At 51.9% G+C, this 22546-nt stretch overlaps 1 protein-coding gene across 2 annotated transcripts; it reads right to left on the bottom strand.

The window, feature by feature from the left end:
• Window positions 1-13581: 13581 nt before the first annotated feature.
• On the bottom strand, window positions 13582-20896 carry GAL3ST3 (galactose-3-O-sulfotransferase 3). 2 transcript variants are annotated; one of them, XM_046644558.1, is made up of 3 exons: window positions 20780-20896; window positions 17199-17435; window positions 13582-15342 (listed from the first exon to the last, which is right to left on the bottom strand). In XM_046644558.1, the coding sequence occupies exons 2-3, from the start codon at window positions 17321-17323 to the stop codon at window positions 14172-14174; spliced, it is 1296 nt and encodes a 431-aa protein (XP_046500514.1). In that variant the 5' UTR covers window positions 17324-17435; window positions 20780-20896; the 3' UTR covers window positions 13582-14171. The 2 variants fall into 2 exon arrangements, with proteins under 2 accessions (XP_046500514.1, XP_046500515.1); XM_046644559.1 differs by lacking the exon at window positions 20780-20896 and having other exon boundaries at window positions 17199-17858.
• Window positions 20897-22546: the final 1650 nt, after the last annotated feature.

Here is a 22546-nt window from a genome sequence, read left to right as displayed (position 1 = left end):
TGGTAGGACTCACCCCGGTGGGGTCCCCCATGGTGGTAGGACTCACCATGCTGGACTCTCCTGCTACCATGGTGATGCTCATCATCAAAGTGGTCCTCACCATAAGAATGAGCACCATGAGCACCATGGGAAGGCTCTAGGACAAGGGTTGTGGGGTAGGGGGCTCTACCATGATGGTGGGCCTCTCCATGGTGGGGGGTGTGAGGAGAGTGGGGAGGGTGGGGAGAGTGGTGGGAATGGCGGGAGAAGGCATTGTCTTTGAAGTCTGGGGAGTCACCAAGGTGGTGAGATCCACCAGGATGATGGGATATGTCATGAAGGTGGGACTCACCATGGTGATGGGACACACTGTGGGGATGGGATTCATGAAGGTTGTGGCCTCCACTATGCCCTGGCCTGTGGTGTGGGGTTGATGAGCTGGGGCGAGAAAGCATATCCAAGTCACTGATGTCTGCCTCATTGTGAGCCTTTCCAGCCATCGAGGGTTGATCTATGACTATGCTAGGAACCCTGGAACGAGGAGAGCTCAAGACGTGGGCCCAGCAGGCCGCTTCCTAGATTGCCCTGCTCACCTAGGCCGTGGCCCTGGGGCTTCTAGGAAAGCCCGACTCTTCTTACGGAATTCTCCCCTCTATGATGTCACCAGCAGGCCCCTTCCCAGGCCTAATTCCCAAATGCCTCTTCCTGGGTTACAGTGCGGAATCAAGGATACTGTGTCTAACCTCTTCATTGAAAAAATAAGGAAACTGAGGTTAGGAAATTTTCTTGACGGGCCCAAGGCAACCCAGCAGGTCAATGGCAAAGCTGGATGTAGAAGTCCAGGGTGACACCATAGGCCCCAGCAGCTGCCTTAGCCCTCTTGTTGGAAAGAACTTTAAGGCGCCAAGTGGCCCAGTCTCCCATCCTCCTCAGACACCAGTTGGCTCTGGGGTGCTGCCTGACTCTCTACTGTAAGTAGGTGTGTGGCCTTGGGCTAGTGGCTTAATATTCCTATGCCTCACTTTCCTCCTCTATAAAATGGAGATAATAACACCTACCTCATAGGATCAAAAAAGTGAAGATCTTCAGTGGCCCGGGGTTTCGTGGGTGTAGATCCTGGGTGCGAACATGGCACTGCTCATCAGGCCATGCTGAGGTAGCGTCCCGCTACCAGAGACACTCACAACTAGGATGTACAACCATGTACTGGGATCGGGGCTGGGGCTTTGGGGAGAAGAAGAAGGAAAAAAAGGAAAGAAAAAAAAGAGAAGATTGGCAACAGATGTTAGGTTAGGTGCCAATCTTTAAAAAAAGAAAAACTGAAGATCTGTAAAACTGATACTAACAGCACAATAAACGCTAATTGGTATTATTACCAATAATATTATTATTCTCTGCTTGATCATTGACAGGGATAGAAACCCCCCTCTTGGGTTATTACTAAAAACTAACAGCTATTATTGATTGAGGACCTATTTAATCCTCACAATAACCCCACGTGGTGGATATTATCACCCGCCTTTTACAGAGGAAGGTGCTGTGGCTCAGAGAGAATAAATGAGCTGCTCAATGAACAAAAACTTAAAAATCAGCACTAACTCCAACGTCTGTCCCCCTAACCACCATGCCGTCCTGTCTTCCTGCTGAAGTTCACTGCAGAGCTTTTCCTGTACACGGACTTCATTCGTGCCCAGCACACCTCTTCTGGAAGCTTACAGGTCACTCCTTTGACTCTGGCTGCGTCCCAAGTGCTTGGTCACAGCCAAGTCTATAGTGGCACTGTGCACCAGGTTCCCAGTGCTGACAGAGACACAGCCCCTGTCCTCGAGGAACTCAGTGTCTGCAGCTGACAAGGGAGGAGTGTGTGGTAGGACTGCTAGTTGTTCTCTGAAGCCGTTCTCTTCTTCCTGGGCACATGGCCTCCCAGCTAGGGATTACATTTTCCAGTGTATCTTGCATCCAGGTGTGGCCGAAGGGTGCGAGCAGAAGCAACGTGAGACCTTCCGGGTCTTGGACTTCAAACACTGGGACTATGAACCCGCTTCCCCTCTTGCTATGGGCTAGAGCGTGGCTACAGCGAACAGACGGGGTCGACACCCTGGGGCAGAGTTTTCAACAAGCGCTCTGTGGAACCACAGAATTGGCCTTGAGATGTTTCTAGGCCAGGGATCCTGTACTGTGATTGAAAGAAAACAAAAGCAGCATTACTTTTGGACTTCACGTGCTGTGCGACACCAGCGGTTTTAGTGATAGACGGTAACCGAGCAGCCTCAGAAACCTTTAGAGGTCGGTCAGCCCCCTCTGGCAGCGCGCAGTGTTCACTGGTGAGTCCTTTCTCAGTTTTCAACGTGACATCAGGAAGTCTGTTGATCATTTGCGAACACTGCATTGCCTGGAAGGGCGGAGAGAAAGATTGATGACGTCAGCCTTGCCTTCCTGAGCGACCTCCCCATCCCTCCGCATCAGCCGGCACTGACGACTGACTGACGGGAGCAAATAAACTTTCTGGTGTGTTAGAAAATCAGAGGAAATTTTCCTTCTAAAGAAATAATTTTTACATGTTCTGATGCAGCTGCTGTGGCTGTATACGCTCTGAGGCATAAATCGTGCAGGTTAGAAGTGAATTTCAGCAGGATTTTGTATTTTTTTGCAAGTTTCTTGTTTAGTTATTTTTATGCCATTCTATCATGTATCTTATTAGCGATTGTGTCTTACAAATGTGTCTAATGGTCCAATGTGGTGATTTTTTATGATGAAGTGTGAAATGAAACAGGAGGAGCTTAAGACTAGGAACAAATCTGGTAGGCTTAGTGATTAAGAATGACAGTTTACAAATGTAGCAATGGCTTCAGCAAAATTGAAAAGAACTTAGCTGCAAATCAGCCATTGGACAAGTAAATGGGCTAATTTTTATCTATTGGTATCTCAAAATAAACAGATTAAGGTTTTATTTTAAAGGTTATATTCAGTAAAAAGGCTCAAAGAGCAAGTTATTTATTTGGCAGCAGAATCTATTATCCAGAAAAGAGAACCTAATGATGCCAGCATATAAAGTCATAGTGAGTGAAATGCTAGCACAAGATGCTGTACCAAGGGGCCGGCCCGTGGCCAAGTGGTTAAGTTCTCACGCTCTGCTTTGGCGGCCCAGGGTTTTGCTGGTTCGAATCCTGGGCGCGGACCTAGCACCGCTCATCAGGCCACACTGAGGCAGCATCCCACATAGCACAACTAGAAGGACCCGCAACTAAAATATACAACTATGTACTGGGGGGCTTTAGGGAGAAGAAAGAAAGAAAATAAAAATGCTGTACAAAAAAGTGGAAAGGTTCTACTCTCAGAGTGGAAACTTGACGTGTTGTTGACATGTCACATGATGCTGAAGAACTTTTTGGGTTTTTTTTTGGTAATAAACTGAAAACAATAGATTCTTTATCCAGGCTGATGAGTCAACAGATTTTACCACTAAATGCCATGCCAGAGCACTTATAAGATTTGTAAATGATGCTGATAATCAAGAGATTTTTTTTTCAGCTGCAAACAGCTTTTACAAAGAAACAAAGAGCCAAGCCATATTTAGTGTTTCTTCATATCTGGAATCAAAAGATCTGTCTTGGCAGAGTTGTCTTGGCATTTGAACCAATGATGTTCCCATCAAGAGTTGGCACCGAAAGCGTCACTGCTCTTTGTTTTTTTTTTTAAAGATTTTTTCTTATTATTTTTTTCCTTTTTCTCCCCAAAGCCCCCCGGTACATAGTTGTATATTCTTCGCTGTGGGTCCTTCTAGTTGTGGCATGTGGGACGCCGCCTCAGCGTGGTTTGATGAGCAGTGCCATGTCCGCGCCCAGGATTCGAACCAATGAAACACTGGGCCGCCTGCAGCGGAGCGCGTGAACTTAACCACTCGGCCACAGGGCCAGCCCCAAGCATTACTGCTCTTGCAAACAAAATAAAACCAACCAAAAACCAACAAACAAAATCTTGGTGTTGTCACACACACTGCTTTCTTCACAAAAGGTGCTGGTGTCAAAAACACTTAGAGATGAAAAAAAGATGATGCTACAAAATGGTTAACTTTATTAAACAAAGACTAGTTGACTTGAGAGTACTTAAAAAACTGAGTGATATGATCCAGGAATTCTGCTTCTGGGTGTGTACCAAAGGAATTGAAAGTGGGGACTTGAACAGATATCTGTACCCCAATGTTCATAGCGGCATTATTCACAGTAGCCAAAAGATGGGAACAACCCAAATGTCCATGGATGGATGGATGGATAAACGAAATATGGTCTATCCATACCATGGAATAATTTTCAGCCTTAAAACAGAAGGAAATTCTGACAATGTACTACAACACGAAAACTCTGTGAACCCTGAAAACATTATGCTAAGTGAAATAAGCCAGACACCAAAGAATAAATATTGTATCCTTCCACTTAAATGAGGTACCCAGAATTGGCAAATTTACAGAGACAGAAAGTTGCCTAGTGGTTACTAGGGGCTGTGGGCAGGGGATAATGAGCAGTTAGGGTTTAAAAGGGACAGAGTTTCCGTTTGGGTGATGAAAATGTTCTGAAACTGGATAGTGGGGATGATGACACAACATTGTGAGTATACTCAATGCCATTGAATTGTATACCTAAAAATGGTTAAAATGGTAAATTTTATGTTATGTGTATTTTACCACAATAAAATTTTTTATTTAAAAAAATAAAAAAAAAGCTGTATGAAAACTTGACAAAGAGCACAGAAATCTCCTATCACATACAGAAATCTGGTGGCTTCGTGCTTTGTACATGGGTCCATTGAGAAAGCACCAGTTTGGCTGGGAAAGAGGCTGACCGAATCTACAGGATGGGTCATCTTCTCTAAATAGTGCGGACGCCTCCAATGATGGCCTTCTGACGGGCGTTTACCTGGGACGTGAGCGTCTTCCAATTCCGTGAGCATTTCGGGAAGCCATCCACAGACCTCTCTCCTAGACCGTCATGTCAAGTTCCCACTGGCGTGCTTTCCAAGTCTCTGCCAGCCCATCAGATATTGCTCATGTGTCCACGTGGATCTACCTTAGGCTCCTTTCTTTCCATGCAAAGTGGATAACACGTGTTGCCCACTGGGAGGGTCTCCCCTCACCACCATCTTTCAGGGCCCCCTCTGAACGGGGCTGCAGTGCAGCAGCTGTGCACTTCCGGCCATCGCTCGCTTGCTGTGCAAAGCCTTCCATAAACCAGGCCTGGACTCCTTCCTCCTCCCTTGAAGTCACTGAGTGTAAACTGAGAGAAATGAGGTGAAGCCGGAGGAACGGATACCGTGGGAGTCTGAACCACTTGCTCGCACAGTTTATTGGCGCCTTCTGGACCTGCTTGAGCCCAGTATCATATATATCACTTTAATTTTGAGTGGGATGCAACTGTGCAAATCCAATTTCGTGATTCTGTGGATCAGATAACACCCAGTTTATGAAGAACATTTGAGTTCGCTAATCGCAACGTTCCATAAATCAGGCATCTAGCCTTTACCAAGGTCCAGTTAGCAAGCCAGAAGCTGCTTTTCAGAAAGTAGAATAGTCATTGGCAGAGGATAGCATGGCCTCAACTCCAAGGGTCGTAGCTGTGATGCTCCTGTTGGGGCTTGACAGAGGCACCACACGGCATCTTCGGCTGACACCTAAGTCAGGCACCTGGATCTACCGGGCATAGCGCTCAAGTGCTGGGGCAGCTTCCATCACAGCCTGGACTTCTGAAGAGCCTTTTTTAGATCCACACCTACAATGTCAGAGTTACAGGTTACCCAGTAAATGAGTCAAGGCAACTCGCCCAGATGTGATATATGTTGGCTCCAAAATGCAAAAGGCACACCACCATACATTGCTCCTCTTTCTTCACGGTGTAGGATGTAAGGGGCGGCAACTTGACACTCATGTTAGAAGATACCTGACATTCCCCAGACCTCTGGACCTCTAGAAACTTTCCTGATGTGGCGGGCCCTTGACCTTCCACAGGGTTCATCTCCAACTCTCTGGCACACATATGCCTAAGACACCTAAGGTGCTTGCTGTTTCCTGCTCACGGTTAGCATAATGGCATCAGTTGAGAGTGTCAGCTTGGTGTTCTCTGTGTTGTCATGACTATCAAGGTGCCTCTGGACCTAGGAGTTTGCAGGAGAATGGCATAACCCAGCGACAAGACAATAAAGCTATACTGTTATCCTTGCTACGTAAAGGTAAATGGGTGTAACTTCCCATACTCACGGGAGCGTAAGAGAAAGTGTTGGCCAGTTTCGTGGCCACTTACAAGTTGCTGGGGTTTATGTTGATTTTCTCCAATAAAGATATCAAATCTAGTACTGCAACTGTGATCGGCATCGCCACATCATTGAGTTTCCTTTTCCACCTGCAAACAAGTGAGTTATCAGGGGATATGACTGGAGTCGCTATCCTTACGCCTCTCAAATCCTAATGATGGCACTGATCTCGCAATTTCTCCAGGACTGTGGTATCACTTTTGGTTTATAACTCGGCCGGGGAAGGAGGACAAGTCCAGGGGTTTCCAACTCGGCTCTTTTTACCATAAATACCCCACATGATGGTGGCAGGGAACCAATGGGAACTCCTGCCAGCTACTGAGTGCTAACCTCACAATAAATTCTGAGATGGGGGAAATAACCACATCACAAATCTGAAGGCCTCAGGAATGTGGCCTTTAATCTCTAAAGGCCTTTGGTGCTAATTGGTCTCCCTGGGTACTAATGTTCAAATTAACCTCTAGGACTGTAGTGATTTGGACAGAGTCATTTTAATTAAGCTGGAACTGTGTTTCCCAGAATCCTCTTCCCTGCATAGTTCCGACTTAGTGTGGGCCACAAATGACATTTTGTACGAGATTTGGAAGGTAGAAGTGAAATGGGAGTCGTATCCTTTTTCCACCAGGAAGGTTGGGGCAGGGGCACCCGAAGCAGTTGCAGTTCGCTAACAATGACCCTTAATTGCCAGCTCACTTCATCGGCACGGGGCAGCAGCCAGATCCAAAGCTCCTCCAGCTCACACCAGATCCTCCTTCAACTTCTGTCACTCCTGTTCCAGGTGCAGGTTATCTCCCCAATAGTGTGCCAGCTTCTCTTGTAGGTCACCTGCATCATCAAAATTGGAGGCTTAGAGGCTGGCCTGGTGGCTCAGCGGTTAGGTTCACATGTTCCACTTCGGTGGCCTGGGGTTCGCTGGTTCAGATCCCAGGTGCAGACCTACACATTGCTTGTCAGGCCGTGCTGTGGCAGGCGTCCCACATATAAAGTAGAGGAAGATGGGCACGGATGTTAGCTCAGGGCCAGTCTTCCTCAGCAAAAAGAAGAGGATTGGCAGCAGATTTTAGCTCAGGGCTAATTTTCCTCAAAAAAAAAAAAAAATTAGAGGCTTAGATGCAGCAAGAGATTGATGTGAGTTCTGTCCCTCCTGTGGGTTATGGGTCTTCTTGACAGGGGCCACTTTATTCTTGCTTCCCCCACCTCACATTCAACCCAACTGTCTGCCTGCTGTCTTTAGGCTCCAGCAGTAGATAAAAAGACAACAGTCTTATATAATCAGCTCCCACAATTATGGAGGGTCACATCCCTGTAATACCTCTTGACCATATATAATCATTCCCAGTGATTTTGTTTCTCTGATCTGATCCTGGCTGATACAGCAACTTTAAAGGATACACAGACTGCCAGTTTTCTTTGTGAGAAGAGAAGTAGAACTCCGTCCACGTCTCATGCCCCTCTGTGCACAAAGGTAAATAAATCAATGTCTCTGGTAGGTTTCTTATCTTAACAAAGTGCTTATGACAGGTTTTGTTTTGTTTTTCTTCTTAGCAGTGTTGTGTAAATACAGAATCAGGAGCAGCTCTGTTGCTTGAGGAAGAGCGGAAGGTAGTGTGATAGATTGAATATAAAAATAGCCCCAGTTCTCCCCACTTTCTATCCATAATGCCCCTGGAAATGTGACTTTGCAGTGTCTATCTTCCCACCCCTTGAATCTGGACTGGCCTTGTGACTTGCTTTGGCCAATTAAATGTGGCAGAAGTGATGGAGTAGCTCTTGAAAGTCTCAAGAGAGCTTGCTCATTTCCTCTCTCACTCTTGGACCCACACTTGGGCAATGAGAACAGACCCAGACTCATCTCCTAAAGATAAGGGAGACCATATGGAGCACAGCTGAGTCATCCTGGCTGAGGTCCTCTTAGGCTAGCAGCCCCCAGCTGCCCTTCCAGTTGATCATGCACTATGAGCGAGCTCAACTGAGATCGATCAAGCCCAGCCCAGATCAGCAGAACCACCCAGATGACCCATAAGCTAATGAGAAATAAGTCTTTAAAAGCCATTATGTTTTGGGGTGGTTTCTTACACAGCACGTGGCGAACTGATACAGGCAGCAGGGGAAAAGGGACTTTTGAATTGGGTTTTGAAGAGTGGGTAGGAACTCTCCAGGTGGATCAGAAAAGAGAAAGCATTATGGGCAAAGGGAGCATCATGGGCAAGGAATGGAGGCACGAATGGGCCTGGCACCTTCAGGCAGTGGTGTGCTGGTAAATGTTCAACGCCCATCTCTCCACGCGTAGTTCTGATGAGAATGCTGGTTGATATTTTTGTTTTCAGTAGTGAGTAACAAACTTTTTCCATAGGCCAAGTTGTAAGTGTTTTAGGCTTTGGGGGCCATTCAGTCTTTATTGCAATTACTCAACTCTGCTATTGTAGTGCAAAATCAGCCACGGAACAATAAGTAAATGAATGAGTGTGGCTGAGCTGCAATAAAACTTTATTTACAAAAACAGGTGGTGGGCCAGATTTGGCCTGTAATTTGCTGATCCCTGGGCAGACGATCAACAAAACAAGAAATCAATCCCTGATTTATAGCGTTTGTTGACTTGTGTTGTAACTACTCCCACTGTGGCTGAATTTCATGCTACCAACGTAACGTCACTGTGCAGTAAGTAGCACACTGTTCTATACGTTTTCCACTAGATTGTACAACAGACTCAGAAAACTTTAAGAGAATAAATAATAGGATAATCTAGTAAACTAATTAGGGAGTAATGAGTTGTGAATATTTATTACCTTTGTTATTAATATAATTTATTTAATGGAAAATTTTTGTAATTTAATTTTTAATATAATCTAATTGGGTTCAACAACTGGCTGGCAAAATTCAGCTTTCAACCATTGCATTCAGGGAACAGAGTATAATCCAGTACAGCCGGAACATGATGGGGGATTTGGGGGCAATGGGAGACGCAGCTGAAAAGTTTTTTGGGGTCAGGCTGGGCTGGGCCTTGTGGGCCCGGTAAGAGGGGCGGTGTTTCAAACTGGAGAGTGATAGGATCCGACGGCTTGACAAAGGATCACTGTGCACTCAGAGAGGAGACTGCGTTTGCTGTGGGGAGCCCGAGGCAGGTGGATCAGTCTGGAGGCTGCGGATGTAACCAGAAGAGAAACTCTGTTGACTTGGACTAAGGCAAATGTGGGGAAAGAGAGGTGGGGAGATGTTAGTTATTCATGAGTCAGAACGTACAGGACATGGTGAAAGGTAGGTGACACTGGGGCATGGGCGTGGGAGACACTAAGGAGACACCAAGGATTGGGGCTTGAGCATCTGCTTGAATGGGGTGCCAGTCCCTGTAACTGCGAGCACTGGCGAAGGAGCCGGGGTGGGCAGAAGATGAGATGTTTGGTTTTGAACAACGCGGGTTTGATGAGCCTGGGGAGCACTCAGGAGGGGAGCTCCGGGCCGGGGACACAGTTGGGAGAAAGGACCCAGGATCCTGCTCTTGTGGCTCCAGCTCATGGGAGTGTCCTCTTCCCTGGCTCTAGGCCACCCCGGAAGCCACTTCCCCCTTCTGGGACTCAATCTTGCCATTTGTAATGGGGTATTAGGCTCTGACTTCTGCGGCCTGCCTGAGTGTTGTGAAAAGCCCATGAGATTGGGATGGGGGTGGAGAGTGGGGGTGGGGGAAGCTGTTCCTGTCCTGTCCTTTGCCCGCTGGAGGGTGCCGGGGGGACTCTTGGGGAGCAGAGGGATGAGTGGCCAGGGTCTTCATATTCCCGCAACCCTGGTGGGTCAAAGGAGCTAACCTGAGGTCTATGAGATGGAGAAAGGGGCTGCCACGCTCACCTCCCCCAAACCCCTCCCCTTCTCCCCTCCATCCCCTTATCCGGACAGCCTGGCTGGCTGCCCCTTCTCCTCAGGTGTCCTGCCCTGTAGTCCCCTCTCCACTCCCCTAGCACATCCTGGGAAGCTGCCCAATTGTGTTGGCAGATGCCCAGCTTCCTCGCTCTGTGCCCTGCGTTCCTTTCCTCTGCCCCTTCCTCTCACTCAAGCCCGCTCTTAGGGGGCTTATATAAGGAGGTTCTTTAATAAGGAGCCTGCTGGGACGGCTGGCTGTGTGTCTGAGGGTAAGACAATGTGTTCCAATGGCAGGAACTGGGACTTGGAAGTCTGAGCCCTCTGGCTTCTGTCCTAGCTCAGCCGCTCCCAGCTGGGGGAGCCTGGGCACTTCACCTTTTCGTACCTCAGTTTCCCCTTCTGTGAAAGGGGTATAAGGATGACACCTATCTCACAGGGATGTTGTAAGAATCGAGTAACTTAAAATAGATAAAGCGCGGAGAAAAGCACCTAGCACGTAGCAGGTACTCAATAAATGTTTGCTGGTATCATCGTTCTCATTAACGTGTCTTCTCCCAGCAGCATTTGTAGTTTATTAAAGGCCTTTCTTCTACTACTGCAGTGACTCCCATCGTCTACAACAGAGGTCCCTACCTGGTGTGCTGCTGTGTCAGGAATGGGCTACAGAGGGGCTGAGATGATGGCTCTCTCTGCCCTGGGGACAGCCTGGTCATCTCTGGCTATTCCATTTACTTCAGCATCCCATGCAGAATGATTGGAATTTTTAAGCTTGACATTCAAGGCCTTTCATAACCTAGTGCTGGCATGCTTCTCCCCACCTGGAGAGCCCAGCACTCCTTGGATCACAAATGCCTAGGCTTTCTCATACCCAGTGCCTCTGCATGTGCTGTTCCCTCTGTCTGGAGCACCCTCAGACAGCTGTTCTAAGCTGGGACAGCCCTCCCCAAGGGAGCCTCTCCAGACAGCACAGGCACACACTCCTGTCTTTCTCTTTGCTTCCCACACTCTTTGCACATCCTTCTATAACCATAAAAATCAAGCCTCCTGCTTGCCTGTACAATGCCTTTGAGCAAAGTGGAAAAACGTACCCTGACCTCAAAATGCTTTCTTCTGCCGGAAAACTCTTGGAATAGATATGCCAACCCTGTAACATCTACAATATGCAGGGTGCCTGTCCTGCAGGAGCCCTGATGACAGTAGAGCTGCCACTTGGGGAACAGGTCCATGTGCCAGGCACTGTGCTAAGTGCCTCACCTCAAATACCGTTCACAAAGCTCAGGAGGGGTTCAGTTCATTTCACAGTGGAGGAAAGTGAAGCTCAAAGGCTAAGACCAAGGTCATGGAACCAGTAGGTGGCGGAGCCAGGGTTGAATTCCAAAGCACTGAGGGAGGTAATCGCATCCATGAAGTCGTTGTCACCCAAGTTGCTGCTTACACATCTGTCCCAGACCTTAGCGTGAACTTCTCGAGGGAGGGACCTCATTTCACCCACTGCCAAAGCTCTGGAAACATGAAGAGTGGGCAGCACCATGTGTGTATTGATGAGAGGAACATCTTCGCAGGGCAGTGGGACCCCAGGGGCTGGGGCGTGTTCCCTTGGGTTGTGGCTGAAGCTGGAGATGTTTGGACCAAGGAGTCCCAGAACCCCCCACTCCCCCTACTCCCTCCACCCAGTCACTGAAGGCTAACATCTGATTTGGTGCCTACTTAACGTCTGCCCTTGCTCCTATGTCAGAGAAACCCTCTTCTAGGATCTGATGATTCCAGATGATTCCAGTTAGTCACTGAATCCAGAGTTTTCCGAGTTCTCTCTGTTGAAGGGGGGCAAGGTTTATATAGGAGGACCTTCCCGTCTAAAGGTCAGGGAAGCAGGAGAGGCCTATCAAGGCAGGTCTTAAAGGCCTATCTGAGTTTTCCAGGAGGACCCAGAGCGACGTGAAGGATGTTCCTGGCAAAAGTGTGAGCAGATGCTTGGGCTAGAGAGAGGGGTGGCGGGGGAAGGTGCACACAGACACCTTCTTAGCCTGGGGGCTAGAGGAGGCTCGTCTTTGGATAGATGATTTTGAGTCTAGTACAATTCTTTACCGCTGCATAATGCCAGGAACCTAATTATGCCTTTGTATGTCTCTAATTATTGCCTTTTCCAGAGCTTTGCTGGTAAAAAGTGGGGTGCTATAAAAACAGCCCCTTTTCAAGCCCAGGGAGTGTCACATAACCTGTCAACCACCACTGCAATCTCTATTGCCCTAACAGGTTAACAACTGTCTTCAGGAAAAATAAAGAGGAGCTGACAGCAATGTCTTGGTTTCTTCAGTTGACATTCTTTTGGGGGAAGGTCCTGGGGGTCAGCCTAGCCTGGGGCATGGGAACTTCTTTATTTGAATGACACGATGATAGGGCCTAGGAGCAGACTCTGAAGCTACACTGTCTGGGTTCTAACTATATGACCCTAAGCGTCACTTAAGCTCTCCCATCAGTTCCCTCACCAAAAAAATGATGCCTATCTCATAAGTTAATGTATGTGAAGCCCTTACACATAGACCATGTTAGCTATAACTTTTCTTACTTGTCCAGATATGTCAATGTAGCTCTGAAGAAAGGAACAGAAAAAGTCCTGATTCTCTGCTGGTCTTAAGGGAGGTTTCATTTGAAAGTGCTGCATATCTTGCTGTGCAAAGGATGTTAGGGGCAGGGAATGGCCCTCATCTGAGTCAGGGTTGTCTCTTCATGGGGAAGGCAGGCCAGCGGTGAAGTCGATGACCCACAAGAGGGTAGTAAGCACCTCCTTACCTGAAATGACGCTCCTCTGCCTCCACTCTGCCCCAGGAGGTGCTGTCATGCTCTAACCCCTCCAGTCCTTCCCGTGTTTACATGTCTTGCTCCAGCGTCACTGTCTCCCCATGAGCTCCATGAGGACAAAGACCCTATCTGCTTTGTTCACCAGTGTCCCCAAATTACAGAGATGATTCTCAGTAAATGTTGAATTGAAGGAAAAGGAAGGATTTAGATTCTCTCAAAGGTAAATGAGTGCGCTGAGGTGGCCAGTCTGTGTTGGCGAGCCCAGTCAATGAACGGGTTAATGAGAGCTGTGAGCCTCTGGGAAGGGTAGTGGAGGAGCTTGATTGAGGCTGGCTCCCCCCCGTCCTCATGGTGACAGCCACAACTATTCTCGGGCATCTGCCTCAGCCTCAAACGTGGGGAATCTGGCTTTCAATGACTGACATACAACCTGCACATTTTAAAGATATTTTATTAAAAAAAAGAAAAACCAGGGGCCGGCCCGGTGGCGCAGCGGTTAACTGCACACGTTCCACTTCCTGGCAGCCCGGGGTTCACCGGTTCAGATCCCGGGTGCAGACGCGGCACTGCTTGGCAAAAGCCATGCTGTGGTAGGCGTCCCACGTATAAAATAGAGGAAGATGGGCATGGACGTTAGCTCAGGGCCACTCTTCCTCAGCAAAAAGAGGAAGATAGGCAGTAGTTAGCTCAGGGCTAATCTTCCTCAAAAAAAAAGAAAAAAGAAAAAAAGCCCAACTCAAGAACTCTTGGTTCTGGGAGTCTGGGAGTAGCTTAGGTCTGTGGGGAGGGTGGAACCTGGAAGACAGACGGTGTGGGGGCCTCTGATCCCTGGGAGGAGAAGCAAGATCCTAGGGAGGCTGACAGGAAGAGCCGCCTTTCCCCAGGGCTCAGCCCCTCTCTGCGGCCTGGGCTTATCCGTTTGGAAAAGCCAAGTGGAGGCCTCAACCCCCAGTAAAAGGCAGGGTGGGCAGTTTTGGAACGGGCCTCAGACATCTAGTCAAACTCACCAACCAGTTAGGAAGGAGAAGAGGGTGGCCCGGGGTTCGATCAGGCCTATGGGCACCCTCCCCGAAGGTGGGGTTCAGACCACCCTAGGGAGGCGGGCTCAGATGGGGAGACGCACCCCCAAGTAGGGCGCTGGGCTCAAGCTCCTCGGAAGGAAAGGGCCCTGATGGGGCGGGGCCTGGAGGCCGCCCTAGGCAAGACTCGGGAGGGCAGGGTAGGACCCAGACTCCCGGAGCTCAGTGGACCTGGGGGGCGCGCGGCAAAGCCCGGATGGGCCGAGGCGGAGGATTGTCCAGGACCGGTTCGGGCCGGGCGCGCACGCCGCCCCGGCGCTTCTGCTTGCGCAGCAGGTAGTTCGAGTACTGCACCTCAGGCATGGCCAGCTTGAGGCAGGCCTCGGTGGCCGGGCCGGCGCCGCCGCTGGGCAGGTCGTAGCCCATGATGTCCACCTTGCGGCTGGGCTGCCACGGCTGCAGCTGCTTGGTGCGGATCTGCGTGGCGGGCCGCAGCACCGGCTGGGCGCCGAAGCAGCGCCGCAGCAGGCGCTCGCGGGCCTCGCGCAGCTCGCGCGCCTCGCGCTCCACGCAGGCGCGGCCGACGCGGGCCACGCGGCGCCAGAAGGTGGCGTTGAAGTGGTCGTAGAGGCCGGCGTCGAGCGCGTTCCAGGCGCGCGCCGCCCGGCCCAGCGCGGCGGGGATGGCGGCCAGGCGCGAGCTGGCGGCGCGCGCGTTGAGCTTGGCGTAGAGCACGTCGTCCAGGTCCCAGGCGAGCAGGCGCCGCAGCAGCACGAGCGACTCGTCGAAGTACTCGGCGATCATGACCAGCGAGAAGACCTCCTCCACCTGGCGGATCAGGCCCGCCAGGTAGGCGGCGTCGTCTCGCGGGCTGCGCTCGTTGTCGCCGCCCAGGTCGTAGGCCAGCGTGTTGTGCGCGAACATGGCGAAGTGCTCGCCGGCGCGGTAGTAGGCCTCGGGCGCGCGCAGGAAGGCCTCGAGCGACGCGTTGGGCACGCGCCGGAAGGCCGGGCAGTACTGGTTGTAGTAGCTGAAGAGCGATTCGAACATGGCGGCCGGCTCGCGCAGGATGGTGACGTAGACGGTGCCGGGCGGCATGAGGCGCGCCAGCTCGGCGCGGTTGAAGCGCAGGTGGCTGGCCAGCACGTGCGGCGGCCGCGTGGCCGGGTGCACGAAGTGCGCTGAGAAGTTGCGCGGGTAGCAGAACTGGTGCTCGCAGCTCGGGTGCGGCAGGGCCACCGTCAGGTTGTGGCGCTCGGCGAAGCGGAACAGGATGTTCTGCACCGTCGTGCCCGCAGTCTTGTGCGTCTTTAGGAAGGCCACGGTCATGTGCTTGGGGCGCGGCGGAGAGTCCCGCAGAGGCGGGCAGCTCAGAGGGAACAGCTTAGGGTACCTGCAAGGGCGGGAGGAGGGGGTGTGCAGGGAGGAGGGTATTGAGAGCAAGCGGCTGGACCCCTGCCCAAGGATGTGGCCCCTCCTGGGCTCTACCCACAGAACAGTAGAGGGGTATGGTAGGCGGCCTCTCAGATGACCCCCAGTGATCCCTGCTGGCCTCCTGGTACTCAGGCCCTTGTGTATTTCCCCCCTCTTGAGTATGGGCGGGACTTATTGATGCCGCTAAGGAATAGAATAGGGTGGAAATGATGGGATGTCACTTGTGAGATCGCAGTATGAAAAGACTGGCTTCTGTCTTGGTGTCTCTCTCTCACTCTCTCTAGGATAACTCATGCAGGGGAAGCAAGCTGCTATTTATGAGCAGCCTCATAGGGAGGTACCGATGGCAGCAGCCCCCAGGGAACTGGGTCCTGAGTCCATCAGCCTGCTTGAAGAACTGAAGCCTGCCAACAACCACATGAGTGGCTAAGCCCTTGCAATCAAGCCTTTGGATGAGACTGCATCCCCAGCAGCCAGCTTGATTACAATCCCAGGAATGACCTTGAGCCAGAGGTACCCAGCTAAGTCATAACTGGATTCCTGACCCACAGAAGGGAGATAATAAATGTTTGATGTTTCGAGCTGCTAAGTTTTGAGGTAACTTGGCTATGCAGAAAGAGCTAACTAATACATGGACAAAGGCCCTTGGGGATCCTGGAGGAATTCTACTCTACACATGGAGAAATTGAGGACCAGAAGGAGAAAAATCATTTCCATAAGTCTGGCAACTCAGATAAAGTCACCAAATCCTCTTGCTCGGTCTTATTTCTCATTTTTACCCTTTCACTGGCTCCTCACGTTGTAGATGAGTGGGATGGCTTTGAGGCAACCCATTTGTTATACGATTCCGTTAAGCCCTCTGGAGCCTCATTTTTCATTCAACAAATATTTTTGGAGCATCTACTATGGGCCAGGCACTGTTTTATGCTCAAGAACTATGATTGTATGAAAACTAGATAATAATCCTAGCCTTCATGAAGCTTTCATTTCTCTTTCGTTGTTCCTGAAACAGGGATTTTGGGATTACAGGTGACCTGCAGTTCCCTTCAGACTTTTCAGTCACTCTCCTGTTTCTTTTCTGTCATCCTAAGCATCACATAATGAGGACAACTCCCAGCAGCTTTGAGAATACCATTGAGATTTCTGATCTGTGGCTGGTTTGGGCTCAGGATAAAGTCTGCACAGATGCACCTTCTAAAGACCAGCAAATCATCTGGCAAGGGAGACCGGGCCCATTCATTCTCACCATTCCCATGGGCAGACCATGTAGAAAATGGGGAAGTTGAGGCCCTGAAGGGTGCAGGGATTTGCTGAGTTCTCACAGTGAGCCAGGAGCAGGGTCAGGGCTCCTATTAGTTATCACATGATATCCTATATCAGGGTGACTGGCTGGGTCACACATACCATCCTTCCCATTTTATAGATGAAGTAACTGGGGCTCAGAGAAGTGAGGGGATTTGCCCAGCACAACAGAAGGAGTGAGCAGTTGTTTGCAGTCCTTTGGGGAGGCGCTCGGAAGGTGATGCCATGAGAAGGACTCGGGCTGGATCCCTGCTTGGTCACTGACTAACTCTCTGACCTGGAGCAAGTCACTCAGCTCTTTCAGTGAAGACCAGCCCCTGCCGAGGGAGGTTGTGTGGATCTAAAGAGACTGTATGGAAATCACTTTCAGAATAGAGGGAAGGAGCAAAGCCCAGCAGAAGGTGGACTCTTCTGGCAGGTGGAAGGAACGGGAAGGAGAGCTCCCTGCTCCGTAGCTGGAGGAACCCAATTTCCCTGGGCCCTGCCCCCCTCACCGAGGTCCCGCCCCCTTACCAGCTGAGCTGCGCCCCCTGGTGGATGAGGAGGCTTAAGGTGCTACACCCCAGCACCAGCAGCAGGATTTTCCTTCGGCTCATCATCTTGGTGGCCTGCTGTAGGCGCTGGAGGATGGGTGGCATGATGGGGTACCCACCCCTGGACCAGCCAGGGCCTCGCTATCCAGGACTCCCTTCGCCGGCACTCATGGGGGCTCCTGGGGCTCTGGTAGCAGGGCCAGTGTTCCTACGAGGCCTGGCAGAAGAAGGAGGCAAACAGGTTTGCAGTGAGCAGAGGAGATGGGCTCCCGGCCCCAGCAGGACTGCTGCAAAGGAGAGCTCCAGAGGGTGAGGTGAGCAAAGAGGCCAGGAAGATCAGATTCCTACCTCCCGTTACCAAGACCCTATCTCCACATTGCTCCAGATAACTTAGTCTTGGGTGGAATTACAGGCTCTGGGGTGTGGCCAACCCTTCAGGCTGTAGCCACTCCCTCCCCTGAGCCCTGTCTCTGCTTCTCTGCCTTCCCCCAGTTCATCTTTGTCTCGTGGCCATTTGTATCTGTCTCCCCAGTAGAGTTGCCTGAGCACCAGGGCTTGGCTTGGAGCACAGAAGGCTCTTCTCCAGGACTCCTTGCCTGACTGCTTCAGCCAATGGTTGGTCTTGGCTCCCCAGAGACTGAGTTCCTCGGAAACACTGACCCAGCTTTCACCTTCTCGAGTCACTGACGTAGGGAAGGGATCAATACTTCAGGCTTACTATATGTATTACACTGTTACAGATTTAATCCCATTTAATCCTCACCACAACCCTAATATAGGTATTATTCTCCTTTTAAAGACAAGGAAACTGAGGCTCTAAGAGAGAACGCCACTTGTCTCTGGTCACACAGCTGGCATTAGCAGAATCGGGACTCAGATCTGCTCTTTCTGGCTCCAAAGTCCATGCCCTTAGACATTATGTGTGCTGCTTCCACAGGGAACTGATGTCCTCATCCCTGCCCGGGACTCTGGCAATTCAGCTTGCTCTCTGAGCCCTGAGCCCTCCTAGCTGGGCTCCTGCCTTGAGGGCCCAAGACCAATAAATCCATGAAGGAAAGAAAGGAAGGATTTGAAATCCTGGAACCTATCTGGATTCTATCCCCAGACACCTGAAACCCTGGCTGCCCCAGCAGCTGACTCTGCGTGAGAGGTGCCTGGCCAAGGCAGTGGGATGCAGCCTGGGAGGAGGGTGGGGGCGGTACAGAGGGGCTCCTGCATGTAGCCCTGCTGAGAAGCTCCAGGAGGAGGTGGGCCTCCATCCCAGGTGAGCGGCAGCAGCAAGAGGCAGGAGAAGGGCCTGGTTTCCTGCCAGTCACCTGTCCCCAAACGAATGCCTTGGCTCAAGGGTAGCCCGGCCCTTGGCAGCTTCAGTGGAAATTCAACTTCAGCAGCCATGCCTGTTCCCTGGCTAAGATAGGGTCTCTGTCTCTGAGGCCTCAGCCTCCAGGTTCAGGTTCAGGTTCAGCTTCAGCCTCACATACACCCCTCTCCAAAGGGGAGGGGGAGCCTAGAACCTTATGGGCATGTGCGTGGAACTAGGACACCTGCGTCCCAGGAGGGGTGAGGTAATTTGAAAACTCTTTTGACCATCACCTTCCTCTGGGGCCCTGGACTTGGCTCCCAATCCCCCCCGCCCCATTAATCCTGGATTCCATTTAAACCTGTTTGGGTGGAAAGATGTCCTGGTTATGCCTTTCCCTTCTCTCCAGGCCCCATCACCTGGTTTCCTCCACCAGCCTACAGACAGACTTAATCTGCTTGGAGCCAGGGAGGGTGAAGGGTCCTGCCACAGAGGGCAACCAAGGACATAGCAGAGAAAGCCCAACCTCCCCCCCCCCCCCCGCCGACGCACACCTTCCCTTTGTCACTCATCCTGCCTAGAGGATGTAGTGACCAAATGGAGAGTTTCCCAAGGCTGGGGGGCCAGCCTATTCCCTTCTTTGCTAAACTTGCTGAAACCACCCTTTTTCTCAGAGGACCCTGGGTCAGCCAAGGAGGCCAAGCCTGGAGGGAGCTACAGTGGGCCTTTCCCTGGGAGACATTTCAACCAGGCCATAAAGAGAAGGTGACGGGATGCTTGGTGGCCCCCTCCATCCTACTCCCCTCCATGGCTTAGCCCTAGGGAGCCAGTCAGCCAGACCTGTCTGAGGTCTGCTTGGAACAGGGGGTCATCGGCGCAAGAATTCCCTGGACGCCAGCATTCCAAGGTGGGCACCAGTTTCTGTTGGGCCACGGTCAGTGACGGGATGCTCATCACTTTCAGATCCAGCCCGGTCCATTTCTGAACAGCCGTGGCTCTTCCAAAGTTGTTTCTGGGACAGCTAGGATTAGCCTGCTGCTGGTGTGCCCTTCTCAGCTTGCCTTCTTCCACCCTCCACTCCGCATGGTTGCTATGCTGCCCTCCTAGGCCACATGGACCATTTTTCTCCATGACAGACCCTCAGGTATTTGAAAGCAGTAACCCTGTCTCCTCTGGGTGGGAACTCGGCCAGGCTAGACATTCCAGGTCCCGAGAGAGGGTGCTGCTCGGACATTGGAGGAGGCCTCCCTTCCCTTGGCAAGTTCACTCCACTCTGCCTCTTCTCCATATAGAGTCAAGGCACTGGCACCCGGGAAGGGGGCCCCTGGGGCTGAGTTTCCCCCTGTAATTTCCAGGCTGGTGTAGAGTGGGTGGCAGTCTGCTGGGGTCTGGCTTCAGAGCAACTGCCCTAGCTCCTGTCCCTCACATGCTTCAGACTACTCCCCTGCCTCCCCCATGTCTTCTCCACGAAGAGAGAGTTTCCAACAGCGTCCCAGACAGGTCAGGGTGCCCAGCCTCATCAGAATATCAGTGCTAATTTTAGTCGGAACAATCTACCTCAGGCTGCTGCCCAGTTTTGCAAATTGCTTTCCTTTCTCCAGGGAACCAAAGAAGAAATGGTATAGCTAGCCAGAGCTTTGAAAACTGGCCTGGACACCCATCCACTCCCAAATGAACCCTTTTTTCTCTCCCCTCTGGAGCTCTAGGGCTAATACTGGAGCATTTAGAGGAGGAGGGGACTCTGGCCTGGACTTGACCTCTCCAGGTTGGATGACCTGGAGACTCCCTCCTTACTTGAGGATGGCACAGCCCACTGATTAGGGAAACTGCCTAGGGCACCACAGAGGAAGGGGCCGAGGGCTGAGGGGGCTGCAAATTAGTGGCCCAGGAGATCAAATATCTTTCCACCTCCCTCTTTTCTTTCCTTATCCCCCCAAGTCCCAAAGCCTGTGCCAGGTCCCAACCAGCCCCCTCTCTCTGCCATCCACCCTGCACGTCATCCCTGCCTCTGAATTCCCTTCATCCTCCTCTCTCCATCACTACCCCCCCCCCCCCCATTCCCTCAATTTCATCCCAACCTCCCCTAGGGATCTGGTCACCATAGGGGATAGCCCAGATTCTCCCTCTCACCCACTCCCCAGGGGACAGAGCGCCCCCCTTCTCGTGCTCTCCAGGCACTAGGCCCGCACGACCCTCCCGCCCACTCCTCATCCCCCATCCGGATCTGGTCCACCCCCGCCCCAGGCTAGCCACTGCAGTACTCGCGGCGCGCGGGCTCTGCCGGGGTGGTCGCCGGTCGCCGCTTTCTCCGAACCCTTGTCCCGAAATCCGCTGCGGGTCCGAGGGCGCCGGGGGCCCTGCGCGCCGAGTGCCTGTCGCTTTCCTCTCCGCGCCTGGATGGGATCAGGTGGAGGCGTCCGCTCGGCTCCGCTCCTCTCCGCTCTGCCCGCCGCCCGCCCCCCATCGCACACCGGAGGCGGGGCGGGGGCGGGGGCGGGGGCCCGGCCTCGCAGGGGAGGGGGAGGGGAGCGGGAAGAGGAGGGGGCAGCCCTGACTCGCAGGCTGCCAATTAACACTCTCCGGGTGGCGTCTTCGGATGCGGGCATCTTCCCTTGGCAATCTTGCAGAGACTGGACACCAACATGACCAGCTCCTTGCCATCACTCTACAGAAGGGGAAACTGAGGCTCAGAAGGTATCTGGATACTCTGGCATTGCTGGGCGTTCATGGGTCCCACTGGTCAATCTTGGGCTGGTGGGTCCTGGAGGAGTTAGAGACGCAGGCACATTTACCAGCACCCGCATGCTCCCTCCCTCCTGTCCTCTTTCAGCCTTCAGCGGAGAAGCACAGCTCCACTCGCTGGTCTAGTCCCATCTGCCTTCACACCCGTGAGAACCCCTTCCCTTCCAGCCCCTTAGGCAGCCCTCTGCTGCTGACTCACTCCTACTCTCCCCCAGGACTCCAGACCCACTCACTTCCAACCACAGCTTTAGTGGCCCTGGGACCCCTGCCCAGGCACCTTGTACTGGGAATCAGAGGACCCAAGTTCAACCCTGGTTGAACTTCAGTCCCAGAGTCAAGAGGCAATTCTCTAGGCCCCAGTTGCTCCCAGCTCTAGAATGGGGAGCTGTTCTGAGACTGCAGAGATGATACTTGTGAAGGCTCTGTGCGAACTCCCATGGGGGGGGGTGGTCCTGAATTTTTGACTTCCTTCTTAGTCCTTAGCTTCTACCACCTGCGAGCTGGACAGGAGCACTTCCCAAAGTCATGCCAGACACCAAGAGCCCCACATTTAGTTCTGCGGTTCTCATGGACCCCTGCTTTCTCCTGCCCTCTTGGCCTACTATGGGAAGGGTCCTGGAGCTGGGGAAGCCTCCCAAAGCTGGGACTGGATTCCATTCTTCACCTACACAGGTAGGTATTATGTGAGGGTCCTTGTTACAGAGGAGAAGGAATGAGGACTCTCAGAGTCAGGAAAACAGCGTGTGGTCCCAGTTTGACCCTTTGGGCACATCAGCTTCATTTTGCTCCTCAGTCTTCCCCTCTGCACAATGGGAGTGTGTGTGTGGGGCTCCTACCCTGCCTGGGTCCCAGGGCTGTTATGATAAAATGAGGCCCCACGTGGCCTAGTCCCTTTCTGCCCCTACCTACCGCATGCATAAGCTCGTAGTTTATCCTGCCTCAGAGACCCCCAGCCCTGTCCCCAGCATATTCACATGCCTTGGGGCCTCCAGCCTCAGATGACCTGCCAGCAGCTCTCTGGTTACAGGGAACAGAAAGACACTTCCTTTGGGTCAGGAATGGTTCTGCCTGAGTGGGCTGACAAGCTGGAGGGGAGGGCACCACAGTTCTTTCATCTGTCCTTTCTGGGTTTAGTTTCTTCTCTGAGAGTGTCAGGACACTGGGATGGTGGTGGTGATGGAAGGGGTAAGGGGCAAGGTTTGGGGAGGAGTGAAGAGAATTTCCTAGCCAGGGCTAGGATGTGAGCAACATTCTTGGCCAAGTCCTTTTCTCTCTCTCCTAAACCT

The sequence above is a fragment of the Equus quagga genome, chromosome 17, assembly GCF_021613505.1.
Source record: "Equus quagga isolate Etosha38 chromosome 17, UCLA_HA_Equagga_1.0, whole genome shotgun sequence".
NCBI classification, from domain to species: domain Eukaryota; kingdom Metazoa; phylum Chordata; class Mammalia; order Perissodactyla; family Equidae; genus Equus; species Equus quagga.
Note: the sequence above shows the minus strand (reverse complement) of the source record. Positions and strands in the feature narration are given on the sequence as shown.